This window comes from Moschus berezovskii, chromosome 23, assembly GCF_049115385.1.
Source record: "Moschus berezovskii isolate FMDL1 chromosome 23, NW_MosBer_1.0, whole genome shotgun sequence".
NCBI classification, from domain to species: Eukaryota; Metazoa; Chordata; class Mammalia; order Artiodactyla; family Moschidae; genus Moschus; species Moschus berezovskii.
Genome location: NC_142482.1, coordinates 43,619,896 through 43,633,797, shown reverse-complemented (window position 1 = coordinate 43,633,797; position 13,902 = coordinate 43,619,896). Strand labels below are relative to the sequence as shown.

Here is a 13,902-nt window from a genome sequence, read left to right as displayed (position 1 = left end):
TGTGAACAGAGCATTTTCTCTTTGTAAAGTCTGTTTCAATCTAAATTTTGTCTTGAATATAATCCATTAGGCAGATCAGTACATTCCTGTATTAACTTCCACGTACTTTCAGTAGTCTAAAGTATCTGACTCTGAATCTGCACCCTTTTAATACTTTACATTAAGGCAAGAATCACCTGGCAGGATTGAGAAAGAGATAAAAGTGATCAATTAGATTGTTTGCATCATTCTAAGACTTCAAAGTAAAATCTTCACCCTCCACACCATTAGAAGTAGAGCAGAATGAAGCTGATTCCATTTCATTCTGCTTCTCAGGGGGTTGGTTTTCTGTGACTGACCAACCTGTTCTTCTTGAGAAGATGTCAGAAGACCATCCTTGAGCCGCCTTTTGGGAATGGTGCTTATGGTTAACCTCAGTCCTGCATGTTGATAGGGCTGTTGGACCCTTTAAAGAAAATCACAGAACTCATTTTTGTTCCTGGAATGGAAACTAAGCTTTGTCTTGTCATTGTTGCAGGGGTGAATAGCCTTTCTCAGTCACTGAGTGCCAATCCTTTGACCGCCACCACCCTTGTCCATCTGGACCTCTCAGGGAACATCCTTCGCGGAGATGACCTCTCGGTAGGTTTTCTTTCCCTTACTGCCATCTTCCATGAAACTGTACTTAATAAGCCTGGAATAATTTCTCAACGGGGCTTTGTAATGTATTTTCCCACATCTCCTTTTATCATGACATCTTAAAATCATTTAGTTATGAGCTTATAAGTGTTTTAGAGAAATGTTCAGAACCTGCCTTCATTAAATGTAATCTATCTTGTAGATTTTTTTTTCCTTAAATTCATTCTGTAAATACTTAGTTTGAAGAAATTTTTTCTACATTTCAAAGCATTAATGCACCTGTTAAAATTGCCTGATAAGAAAGATTAGAGGTGTAAAGTGAATTAACTTATCATTGAATAATATTGTTAGGAAGACCAGTGGCTTTTAAAAACATAGTTTGTGATGGAAAAGGATATTGGAATGAACTTCAGTCCCCTGTTCCATGAATACAGTAAAGAAGGGAAGGGTTAGGGGTCAAACTGGGGCTACTCTTGAAAGTTTGAGTGTGAAGGGAAAAGTTTCCCTTCAGTGATAACAAGGTTTTTCATGCCACTGAATCAGTAATATCAATGTTTGGCAGATCTTGTTGATGGAGTGAATTGGGAATCATCTCATTGTCAGATGGCGTGAATGGTCACCTTCCCTCTGGTCACCAGGATAGAATTTAGAATAAATGCTTCAAGGGGACCTATAGTACCTGGACCTCTTCAAAGGACCTTCATTTGCATCTCATTGCTTTACGGGAGTGAAAAATACTGTGGCCTGTATTCCCATTTCTCTTCTGTTTTACTTTCCTTATAAGACAGGGAATGTTGCCACAGTCCTTTTTGTAGTTATTTACACTTGAACTCATTTGCATAATACTTGCTTCCTGATGTGCCATGACTTTTTCAGTGTGTTGTCCAACCTGAGTTGTGCCTTTCCCTGACGATTCGTAAATCTGCTCCCTCCAAACATGAAACCAGGGGTCTGATGTGAAACCACCAAAACATTACAGTGACACACTAGCAGAATCGAGAGAAAAAGTAGAGCCTGAAGATGAAACAAGAAGGCTGCTAACATAGGGGCATTCATAGTCACCTAAGACAGACAAGTAGCTGGCTGGGAGTCCTATCGCAGCTGGGCTTCTGGGGAAGGGCAAGTGGAATGATGAGACCTGAGTGGCAGTGGGCTTCTAGCCCCTACATGCTGAGATTCTGAGAGCCATTCAGCTGGTGTTTTGACGGACTTAACCCAGCCTAGCAGGGCCTGCTGGAGGTGTTGGCCAAGTAGGGTCTTGTCACCACCTGAGGGTGAGTAGAGCTCCCCCAGCTGGTGGCCAGGAGTAAAATCACAGTGCCTCGCAAGGAGAATTGGATCTTTGTTAAGCAAGGAAAAAAAAAATGATTTTTCTGAATCAGAACTTTCATAATACAGTACATTCTCTGTGTCTGATCTTTCTAAAATACTTATAGTCTAGCCTGTCGCTCTTATGAATTCCTTAGTAAAAAGGAATTTTCTCAAGCATCTACAGCTAAGTTGCTACACTCATGAATCTTTGCCAAGGACTAGGACGTCTCAGTGTGAGCTTGTTTGCTTTTTCAAGTGTCTCGGGGCATCCACTGAAGCAAACCAGAGTTTAGCTATTTGCCTGGTGGCAGGAGCTTGGATTTGGTTAGCTATTGGTGGCTGTTGGCAGTTGCTACTCACATAGGCCATTAGAGAATAACAGAGAATTATTAATTTTATTGCTTTGATCGCCTTTTATGGGGATGAGGGGATCACTTATGTATTGTGACCCCCTAGAAACTGAAGTGTCTTAGCTATAAATGACATTTTAACCCCTCCCCCCAAAAAAAAGAACAACTAATAGTGTTGTCAGGCACTTTCTTGTTAGATTTTGGAGGTAACTAAGGATAACAAAATTATTTTGTTGATCCAAAGATAGAATATATATGTTCTGAAACTACCACCCTTTGTTTCAAATTCAAATTAGTGGCTCCTTGAACACTTTCAGAAGTCATTAGTATTTTGATAGGGTGGCTGCCATTCAGGTGGTATTTCATTCTCTGCAGTTAAAATTAATTAGCACGGTCCCAAAATAATTTAATAAAAATAGAGCTAATCAGAAAAACTAAGTCATATGTAGCAAAAAGGGGGTTTGGTAGCCAAGACTCCATTTGGCCTTTTTAAAAAAACTTAAACATAATTTAAAATAGTCTTTGGATTTTTGCTCTCAGAATGACAGAAAATTCTGCTAATCCCCTTGGGAAGAGTGAAGAATGATCCTGGGTGGTTTTGGGGTGACTTTATTTAAAATGTTAACTTGCATTGTGTGTGGGCATGTGCCTGTGTGCATGTGTTTTCTGGATCCTAATATATTTGGTTTTTATTTTTTATTTCAAGTCAATGTACAGTTTTTTGGCCCAGCCAAATGCCATTGCTCATCTGGATTTATCCAATACTGAATGTTCCCTGGACATGGTAATATTTTTTTTTTATATTGCTCAAGGGGTCTCAGAACAGCTATTTAGATGGGAAACAATGGGCTTTCTCCCCAATAAGATATTCTCTTAGTCTTAGAAATATCTGAAAATAAGAGTGCCTTGTTTCTTTCCCAGGTCTGTGGAGCTCTTCTTCGCGGCTGCCTTCAATATTTAGCTGTGCTCAATCTCTCCAGAACTGTGTTTTCTCACCGGTATGAAGTCATTCCTGCTATTGTCATCCTCTTTTAGGAGTGTCTTTCTCTCAGAGAACGGTGTAGTAAGATGAAAACAGTAATAAAGGGTGCATGTTGTATGTGAAAGAGGAGACGGTCCTAAAGCATTATTGATGAATAGTAGACCTTGCAAGCTCACATTTTTGTTATGTCTTTTCTCCCTGCATGACAAGGTTCTTATCAAGAACTCCAGCCTGCCTATATGAACTCTATAATAAGGTGCCCTTTCTTGTATGTGGACAGGCATTCTCTCTCAATACGGTAAAAATCCTTTTAGAAATGTCTGAGGGTGTTTCTCAATAATGCACTTTGAAGTAAGTCTCAACTGTGTCTGGGAGGCAAAGAGAATAGTCAGCCCAGAGCTCTTATATTCTGATTTGTGGAAGTGGAGGGCCAGCCTCAGCGCCTCACTTCTACCTTCATGATGTAGAATTGTTTGTAAAACCAGGTGGTGGATTAGAAGTAACAGATATTCACACACAGCAGAAGCGGCTTAGAATGGGAGAATGCAGAAGAATGATGAAAAGTACATGGGTTATTTTAGATTTGGTATTCTACTATCATTTAATATAGTAATATAGTAATACAATTCAGCACTCAGCATTTGTTACCACAAGTCATAAATAATATCTAAGTCATGATATGCTCTTTAATAACATGGAGGACTGCCTATATCCTCTTTTATTTTAATTGTCTCCTCTTTTATTGGCTCACCTTTTTAAAGCTTTATATATTCCAAGGGATAATAGTTACTTTATTGGAAAAAATCAGAATTAAACATGCTTTCTTCTACAATTATGCCTCATAAATAAGTTATTCTATATTTTAAAGTACTCGTGGTCCCTTACTTTAACAGTGATGTAAATCTTTATGATAGCAAAAATTTGCCACAAGTATCTCAACCAGATATGATTGGAAAGTGTAAAGTGTAGGAGATAAAACAATGGGAGAAGTTGAGAGTTTTCTTAGATACTGTATTTCAAAGACCTTAGAGGGTGTTAAGTTGACTGCCCCATCAACCCATGTGTTTGAAGAGAGCTCATGAAACCATGCTTTAGTGGAGCTATGATAGACTGAGGAATTGGTCTAGAAATGATATTATGGACTATAACGATCTTCATCTAATCAGCTCTTTTGAGTTCATAATACTGTGAATTCTGTGATGAGTGGTTGTCAGTAGAGCTGTTAAGCTTGTAGAGCGAAACTGTGCTAACAAATTGCCTTGTCTTCCAAATGAGAGGATGTGATTACACTGTTTAATACTCACTCCCTTACTTAGATGTAATCATAGGAAGCCCTTAGTAAATTACATCAAAATTGCTGCATTTGCACTGAGTTGTAGATTGTTAGCCAGTCTGTTCAGACTGTGGTTCACGGATAATTTCAGAAGTGTAACAGTCAGGATAGGTCAGGTTGTTCCAGTAACAAATGATTACTCCCAACCCACTACCCTCTCTATAGCTTTCCGCAACCGTGATCTTGCAGCATGTCCATTATGGGCTGGCCACATCAACTTCATGCTGGGAGGCAGAGCAGCCTCTTTCTAGAACATTGAGTCACGTAGCAGAGGAGAAAGAAGGGTGGTAACACACACGTTGGCTGGTAAGCCAACTCTCTGGAAATTGCACACATCACTTCTGCTCACATCCCATTCACCAGAGGGGCTAAGCCTGCCATTTGTGGGGTGACTGATCATCATCCTTCAGAAAGGGGCAGTGAATATTTGGAAATATTAGAACAGTCGATACCAATACGATGTAACAGAAAGAAAACTATGTTCAAATAAAAAATTAACATTTGCTCATCAGAAAATGAACCTGAGTATTCAAGCTTATATCCTTCTGATACCTGAAACCAGAGTTGTTTGAAAAGTCTGGTATATATTCTACCAGAATTCTCTTTCTTCTTGAATTTATTTTTCATCCTCTTAGAGATTCTTGCTGCTTAGAATTAAAAAATAGCTATTTTCTTCTCAAATAGCCCGAAATTGTCCTGTTTTAAAACCTTTCTCAAATAAAATGTTGTTGAATAAGACATGGTTGAGCTAGACTTCTAGGATGGCTTCTAGCCTGAGATAGTATGATTCCCTCACAGAATATGAATAGCTATCATTAAATGAGTGTTGACAGTGCATCAGGCTGAGTGCTTTACTTAGTCAATCCTTTCAACAATTCTTATCGGATGGAACAAAACAAGCTAAGCATTGATATTCCAATTTTGACTCTGGAATTTCACTTTTCTTAAACCCTCATATTGTGGTGTTGACTCTTTTCTTGTTGAATTGTATGATTTGATCCACTTCCCACTGGAATAGCAAGCAAGGGGATATATTTGGAGGTTATAACCATTTCCTTTTGGAGTTTTGTCTTTTTTCTAATATTTGGCCTGAAATAATTAGATTTGTGTTATGGCTATAAGAAGCGAGTAGGATGTTTGTCATGCAGGCTTCTTGCCAATCAGACTTGACCTCCAGTCTCAATCTTGTTGCATCTGAGACCTCCTACATCTGAAAATATTGCCAAACACAGGTAGTGATCCTTAACAGTCTGATGTCATCCAGTGAGAAACATGTGTCTTCTTTGACTTATTTCCTAAACACTCACATATGGAGTTTCCTCAGTTCAGTTCAGTCGCTCAGTCGTGTCCGACTCTCCGCGACCCCATGAATCACAGCACGCCAGGCCTCCCTGTCCATCACCAACTCCCGGAGTACACTCAAACTCATTTCCACAGAGTCGGTGATGCCATCCAGCCATTTCATTCTCCGTCGTCCCCTTCTCCTCCCGCCCCCAACCTTTCCCAGCATCAGAGTCTTTTCCAGTGAGTCAACTCGTCGCATGAGGTGGCCAAAAATCTAGAAATAGAACTCAATGAGTTCCTTGGCTATGAAGAATAGAAGTGTTTTAAAATTTAATGACATTTCTTAATCTTTCTTACATTATTTTAAAAAGTATACTGAATTTACTTTCAGACTTTTTTTTCTTTTCCTTTTAAATTTCAACTGATTCATGGTTTATTTCACAGTGTCTGAATTACCTATGAATAATTTTGCCAATATGGAAGTAGGGTGTGGAGATGGAAGTTTAAGTGTATGACTCTCATGATTTGTTTTTCAGGAAAGGAAAAGAAGTACCCCCGTCTTTCAAGCAGTTTTTTAGTAGTTCTCTGGCTCTGATGCAAATCAACCTTTCAGGCACAAAACTGTCTCCTGAGCCCTTAAAGTGAGTGGTTAATTCATTTTCTCCAGAGCTTTTAAAGTTCAATTTGTTATTATGAATGTGTTTGAGGGAAGGGAAAAAAGACATACAATCCCAAGATAGTCAAGGCAGATGAAAATGCCTTTTACTTTGGGTCACAAAGGAAATCAAATTATTTTCTAGTACCTTGTGTGCTATTGATATTATTGCATCTTCTAGTGGAAAAAAATCTTCCTTTGGTTTGTGACCTTGGCATTAGTCACTGATCTATAAAAGTTGTGCTTCTGGGTACCATTGCCTTTATACTGACCTCTGTTCAGGCCATTTTAGGTAAACTCTTGTGTGAATTCTAAATATCTATTAACAATAATAAACTATATGTACTTGTGTGTGCAACAGAACCAATTTTTAGGTGTTTTGCTTTCTGGTTACCTGGGTGTCTATCTGTTTGGGTATTTTTATTTGGCAGGCAACTTATGTTATGGATGAACAGCCCCAGTGGAGGAGTAGCAGTGAAATTGAACTTTTTAGAATAATTTGTTATCCCTGAATTTCTGTTCACCATTAACAGAAATAATGAAAAGGGCTGTAGAATCTAATTTCTCTTTGAACATATTTTCAATTTTAGTTATGAATACCTGTATTATCAGTTATGTTCAAACGTGCACACAGATTTCTCCTTTCCCCACCTAACATGTAAATCAGCATTCAGTTTTCCCCTGTATTTTGTGTGAAATGTTAAAATCAATGTCTGCTCTTCATTTTACTGAAAATTTTTTTTCAAATTAATTTGTAAATTCTCTTTTTGAGAGCTGTGAAATTCTTGATTACAGTATTCTGCAAAGTGCTGTGTGACTAAAGCAACAGAGGCCTTGAGAAAGAGTTGGTCTATAGCTAAGTGCTAAAAAAGAAATTCTGATTTTATAGCAGGCCTTTTGAAAAATTTAAAAAGTTTTTTTAAACTTTTTGTTTTGTGTTAGGGGTATAGCCGATTAACAATGCTGTGGTAGTAGTTTCAGGTGGACAGCAAAGGGACTCAGCCATACATATATACATTTTTCTATTCTCCTGCAAACTCCCCTCCCATCCAGGCTGCCACATTACATTGAGCAGAGTTCCATGTGCTATACAATAGATCCTTGCTGGTTATCCATTTTAAATATAGCAGTGTGTACATGTCCATCCCAAACTCCTTCTAACTATCCTTTCCCACTACCCTTCTCCCTGGCCTTAAAAAAAAAAAAAAAAGAAAACAGAAGAAATGGAATCTGTATATTAGAGATCTCTAAATATAACAGCTGCAAATAGTAAAAAACCATGATTAGGCTGTTTGTGTGGATATGAATAAAGCTATGAGGATCAATATTCTGAAGGGGAATCCCTTATAACTTAAACACACTTACTCATTTGATTGATATTTATCGAGCATTTACAATGGATTATGTACCGGGGGGCACTGAGTAGAAAGCAAAACCAGATTTGATATTATCATATCATATCAGCATGAAGTTAACACATTCAAAGTGGTTTTAGTGATAGGTGCATGGTGTACTAATTCTTTCAATGTTTTTGGTCCTATAGAATATAGAGTAGTTCTTCATTGATCAGGGCAATTGATTTTATAGAATAATCCTCACCACAAGAACATGTATTTAATTGTACTTTATTATAGATACAGGCTTTAAACATTTATATTTAAAAGTTATTTTGTCAGTGTTAAATCTTGTGACCTCTTATTATTTATGTGAATGTTTAATAAATCAGTACAGGTAGACCTCAGAGATACTGCAGGATTGGTTCCAGATTCCTGCAATAAGGTGAATATCACAGTAAAGTGAGTCACATGAATTTTTGAGTTTCCTGGTGCATATAAAAGTTATGTTCATACTATACTGTGGTTTATTTAGTGTGCAGTAGCATTATGTCCAAAAAATGTCCATATCATAAATAAGAAACACTTTATTGCTAAAAATGGCTAGCTATTATCTGAGCCATCAGTGAGTTGTAATTTTTTAACTGGTGGAAGGATTGAAATATTGCGAGATGGGACACAGAGGCGAGAAGCAAGCAAGTGCTGTTTAAAAAAATGTAGATTCGCTTGACACGGGATTGCCACAAACCTCCAATTTGGGGGGGAAAAATGCAGTAGCTGTGAAGTACATTATGATGAGGTATGCCTGTGGTCTCTACCCTGTAAAATTTTTTAACATGAGGAAAAGGCTGATGGCTGAAGATTCTATAAACAAAATTTCATATGTGCGTTTAATTTGAAACTATGATTTGAAAAGAAGTGCTTGGGTTTACCTGTGAGAGGATGAGGGTGGAAGGGAACTTGCAAAACACTGCCCTAAGCTGGACGCAGAACCGGGTGCATCTCCACAAACTGTCAGCTGCCGTGTTGACAGCAGCCATGGGAAGGTGTCATTATCCCTATTTTACAGCTGAGGAAATTGAAGCTCAGAGAAGCCAAGTCCTTTGTCAAACTCACCGTCACAGGTTGGGTTTTTGGGAAGCAGAGTTAGAGATGAAAATTCACCTGTAGGATTTTATTAGGAAATGATTTTGGAATCCCACCTGTGAGGTGCGGGGCAGGCAGCAAGGGGAGGTGGGATGGGACAGAGGGGAGGTTGAACTGGGGCTGTCACAGAGAAGCCCTCAGCCAGCCTGATGGGAGCTTTGTTGTTGGAATGACCCTGAGCTGGGTGAGGGGGCTAGGCCTTTAAACCCCTGTGTTGATCAGTCCTTGGATACAGGCTTCTCTTTGAAGATATGTGACCTTGAGCGAGACACTTTTTTGCAGCTGAGGCAGCTCCCATAGACGACCGATGATCGAGGGGGCTCTGGGGAGGAACACTGCAGAGTCCACTTCTCCAAGGAAGAACACAACTGTGAAAAAAACGCAGTTACTCTCTTTGGGCAGCCACTGGCTCAGGCCTGTTCCTAAACTGCATTGCATCCCTGTGTACTGGGTGGGTGTAGGGGGGTGGTGGGGGGAGACCCTCATTTCTTACAGGATGGGGAATTATTAGCCATAAGAAAGGTAAAGTAAGGCCCCTTCTCTTGAGAGTGACACTTTAAGTTTGGACATATCCATATTTTGTAGAACTTCCCCACTTAACAGATCTTCCCCACTTTGACAGGTCTTTTGAGATCTGTCAAAAGCGATACAAAGAGAGTAATTGCTTTTTTTCACAGTTGTGTTTTTCCTTGGAGGTTGTTTTCCATCCACATTAAAGTATTTTAAGGGGTTTTAAAGAGGAGGATGACGCTGTTCCTTTAGTGTTTCCTAAAATCTCCGGAATAGAGTGGTTTTTGTGTGTCCCAGGCCTGCTCCCTGCTCCAGCATCACTTAGGGAGGCATGCAGCCCCATTTACTGCTTATACTTGTTCTTTCTCACCCTCTCCCCTGTCCCTTCTTCCCTGTACCACCCTCCCTCCCTGCCACGTGGTCCCCCTTCTGTCAACCCGGTAGCCCTGGCCAAGTATTCTTAATAGAGCCATTAAAATGGAGGGATGTGCTACTCTGAAATTATAACAAGTATCACATATCCAGAGCTGTGGAGATGAAATACAAATTCTTCTCTTAACCAGGTTTGCACTGATAACTGAAGATCAAGAGGATCAAACCACAAAGGCCATTTACACTGGGTTAAAAGAAACAACACGCCTTGTGATAAAGTTTTCCCCAGTGCCTGCTATGCTTTGCTGTGGTTGTTCTCTTTTGCTTCATTTTACGAGGGCCAGTTTCTCTGGGTTATTTATCTTCACTTGTCTGCTGAGTCGTTACCTCTTAATCAGTGGCCTTCCATAGTTGAGTATGTTAAAGGACACCATTTATTTTCTTGGCCTTACCTTACATGTCAGAAATAGGGAGAATTTTCCCTCCATCTCAACATTGTAATAATACAGTGTTAAAATATGTGGCTAAGTCCTAGAAGCTTAGAAATGTAGGGACTCTGGTGCTGTCCTCACTCTCCCGTTTGCTGATGGGAACCTGAGACTCAGGAAGGAAGAGTGATGTCCTTCAGGCCACCTTAGTGATGGGGTCGAGACCTGAGGACTGGCCTTTTGGTTTCAGTGTCTCGATACCGCCCCTAAGAATGGGACTTCCTTCTGAGGAAAAGAGAAACACTTGAAGAAGTGATTGAACAGAGAGGCATGCCCACAGATGAGACATGCCCAGCCCTTTTTCATCGGACAGTGTTTGAGAAGAAGGGACAGGGGACTGGATGAAAGGAATAAAGAGACACACACCCCCTTCAGCCTTCTTAGCCACAGGGGTTGTTTTCATAGCTGGAAACAGCCAAGTTCTTGTGCTCTGTCCACCTCGGGGAATTTTCTCTCTCAGAGGATGAGGCCAGAGAATCACTAAAGGGGGAAAATCGCAGATACTCTCACATGAAATAATCTCCTACCTTCTCACCTCCTCCTCCCCTGGGGTGTTTTCGAGTCACTGAAACACTGATAAGGGGTAGGCATTGCCCTCAGGTGGCAGTTGCCTTGGTTCTGCTCTCTAGTCACCCCCAGGTGGCAAATGCTCTCTAGCATTTACAACTGTCCGCCTTGCATTATGGTCATTCACACACACATTTGTTTCCTTTGCTTGAGAGTGGGACCCCTCTCATACTCATCTTTATGCTCCCCATGGACCTAGTTGAGGGTTTCTCCTGCTTTTGTTTTAAGTAATGGAAGTGGGTGCACATGTGAAATTTTTCTGTCAAGCCTATTCAGTGGTGTTGGATTTTATTGAACTGACTTGTGAAAGTGGAGTCAATTCATAGTCTTACTTATGAGATTCACAGGTTATGGCCAATCTCCTCCATCAGCAAATAAGAAACTTCTTTGCAGAGTGGCAATGGGGTTTGTAGTAGAATAGACAGACAGCATCCTGTTCTCAAACTCAAGGCTTGTACCTTATCTCCCATGCCTTTACACTCTTACCCATCCCACCTCTGTATGCCCTTTCACCAACTCATCGGTATGATTTCACATCCCGGAATACTGTAGAGCCTGCCTTCCCTATTAACATAACACTTAGGGAAACCGAGCTTCACTTTGCTATTCTAATAACAATTGCCTACAAATATTCTAAACATAATTAAAGCTGTGTTCTCAAGCAGATGCAGGGGGGAATTTATCTGTGATGAACACAATTTAATTTCAGCGTGCAATTAGAAGCACTGTTGGCTTATTTGCATAGGAATGAATAGCAATCCTGTCAGGTTTTGCATTTATAAGGAACCTGCTCCATGTCAGACGGAAGAATGTGACTGTGTCATTTTTATCAGGGCTGTCGGTGGGCATGCAGTTGGCATTTTGAAAAGTGAGATGGTGCTTGGCGCTTGACCCATTATGATTCAGAAAAGTCCTTCTTTCTCTGGGTTTTGTTCAGTGTGCTTACAAATTTTTAGGGCAATGTGTGGAATTTTTATCTAATGTGTGTGTTTCCTCCTTCCAGAGCGCTGTTATTGGGCCTGGCTTCTAATCATAACTTGAAGGGAGTTTCTCTTGATCTCAGCAACTGTGAGGTAAGAGTACCTTTAGACTATGTACTGGAATAGATAATAGTCTGTAAATTGCTTTGCCTTTTTCTTGGAAAAGTGTAATTTTGTGACTCCAGAGGGTATACATGAAACAGGAAAATACACTTTATAGAAGTTTCTGATGTTCTGTGTTTTGTGAGTTTTATCTACAAATAGTTATGGAACACTATTCAGAAAGCACTCAAATGTGCTTTTAATGACCTTTTCCCCCCTCCCCTTCTTCTTGCCAGTTGTTTAAGTATTTTGTGATGAAGCTTTGAGTCAACAAGCATTAAACTAGCTTAACCATCAAGAGAAGTATACCGTGAAGCATTCCTCACAGAGGCCAGATGGGTATAGCCTAATTTGGACTTGGGGAAGGCCTTTTGTCATTAATTTTGCTTTTTAATATCTTGATTTTAAAACAAGAAAATTAAGGTGCTTATCAAAATTATAACAACTCCAAACACTTTTTCTATCCAACTACACACAGAGGAGAATTGAGGCTAAAAGCTTCTTACATTTTTAGAGTGTGCTGAACTTTTTCACTGTCTTGAAACTTGTAGTTTGTATGGAAATTAGCAAGAAAATACCTCAGGACAAACTATCCAGCCTCTTCAGAGCCACGCTTTACCTACCATGTTGAACTTGGTGTCTTTTCTCAGGGCTGGAGATGGAAGGCTCTTCATTCCTCTTCTTGGGTTTTTATGCCCACTCTTCTTCTCTCTTCCCGGTACATTCCTGCCATGTCCCTCTTCTTCCCGAAGGCTCCCCTCTCTCTGAGGATCTCGTTCAGGTCCAGCCTCCTCTGTACCTGCATCAGACGCATACTATTTGATCCTAGTTTGGCCATAACTAGCTCTGCAGTCCTGAATGAATTAGTTGATAGCACTACCTCTCAATTTCTGTGTCTGAAATGAAGACAATATTTGTGCCTCTTCTAGTAGGTTGTTAGGTTTAAAGAGCTCCTCTTTGAAATATGCTGCTTAGAACGTCTGGTACCTATGAAGGTTGCTCACTGTTGTTGCTTCAGTCCAGTCGCTCAGTCGTGTCCGATTCTCCGCGACCCCATGAATCACAGCACTCCAGGCCTCCCTGTCCATCACCCAAACTCATGTCCATCGAGTCGGTGATGCCATCCAGCCATCTCATTCTCTGTCGTCCCCGTCTCCTCCCACCCCCAATCCCTCCCAGCATCAGAGTCTTTTCCAGGGAGTCAACTCGTCGCATGAGGTTGCCAAAGTATTGGAGTTTCAGCTTGCTTATCTATCTGTAAATTTCTTCCCTGACTGCTTCAGCACTTTGGGGTCTTATTTTTTCCTAATTGTCTAGTACTTAATGATGGTGACATGCATTTAGACACTGAACGACATAGTGCCTTGTACAATTATGAAACTAGCTCCTGTATGCTTTCCCAGCTAGGTGGTGACTTTCTGGATGGCAGTATTTGTATCTTACTTTGTTTTGTGTTTCCCTTAGCGGCTAACAAAATGCTGAGCACCAAGCCAACTCCACATTGAAGATTAATGCTTTCCCTCTCTGAAAATTCTAGAAACTGACAAGTCTGAAATCAGCCATATAAATTGTTAGTGCAGGATTTTTAAAAAAATAATTCTGAGCTGGGGTGAATGCCAGCTGTGTGTGATTTACTAGTCTTTTTTCTGTTGGGATGAAAAAGAAGAAAAAATCCCAAAAACCTAACTTGGTATTGTGAAATTTTCACGTGTAAGTCTGTGTGCTCTTTTGTTTTAAAGACAGACCATAAAACAGAAACCATCTCTGGTAGTATGAATTAATTATTTCCCAGCACTTTATTAAGGCATGCCAATAATAAAATTTTTTATCAAGGAAGGAATGAGAATAATGGGGATGGAAAGGGTTATTC

General features: G+C 40.0%; 1 protein-coding gene across 5 annotated transcripts in view; it reads left to right on the top strand.

Moving 5' to 3' along the window:
- CARMIL1 (capping protein regulator and myosin 1 linker 1) overlaps window positions 1-13,902 on the top strand; it is a 313,940-nt gene that overhangs the window by 201,263 nt on the left and 98,775 nt on the right. For all 5 annotated transcript variants that reach the window (XM_088831520.1, XM_055407125.2, XM_055407124.2 and 2 more), the window contains 5 exons: window positions 518-621; window positions 2,986-3,063; window positions 3,201-3,277; window positions 6,415-6,519; window positions 11,954-12,023. In XM_088831520.1, coding sequence (XP_088687646.1) covers window positions 518-621; window positions 2,986-3,063; window positions 3,201-3,277; window positions 6,415-6,519; window positions 11,954-12,023 — 434 coding nt within the window. The remainder of the gene's footprint in view (window positions 1-517; window positions 622-2,985; window positions 3,064-3,200; window positions 3,278-6,414; window positions 6,520-11,953; window positions 12,024-13,902) is intronic.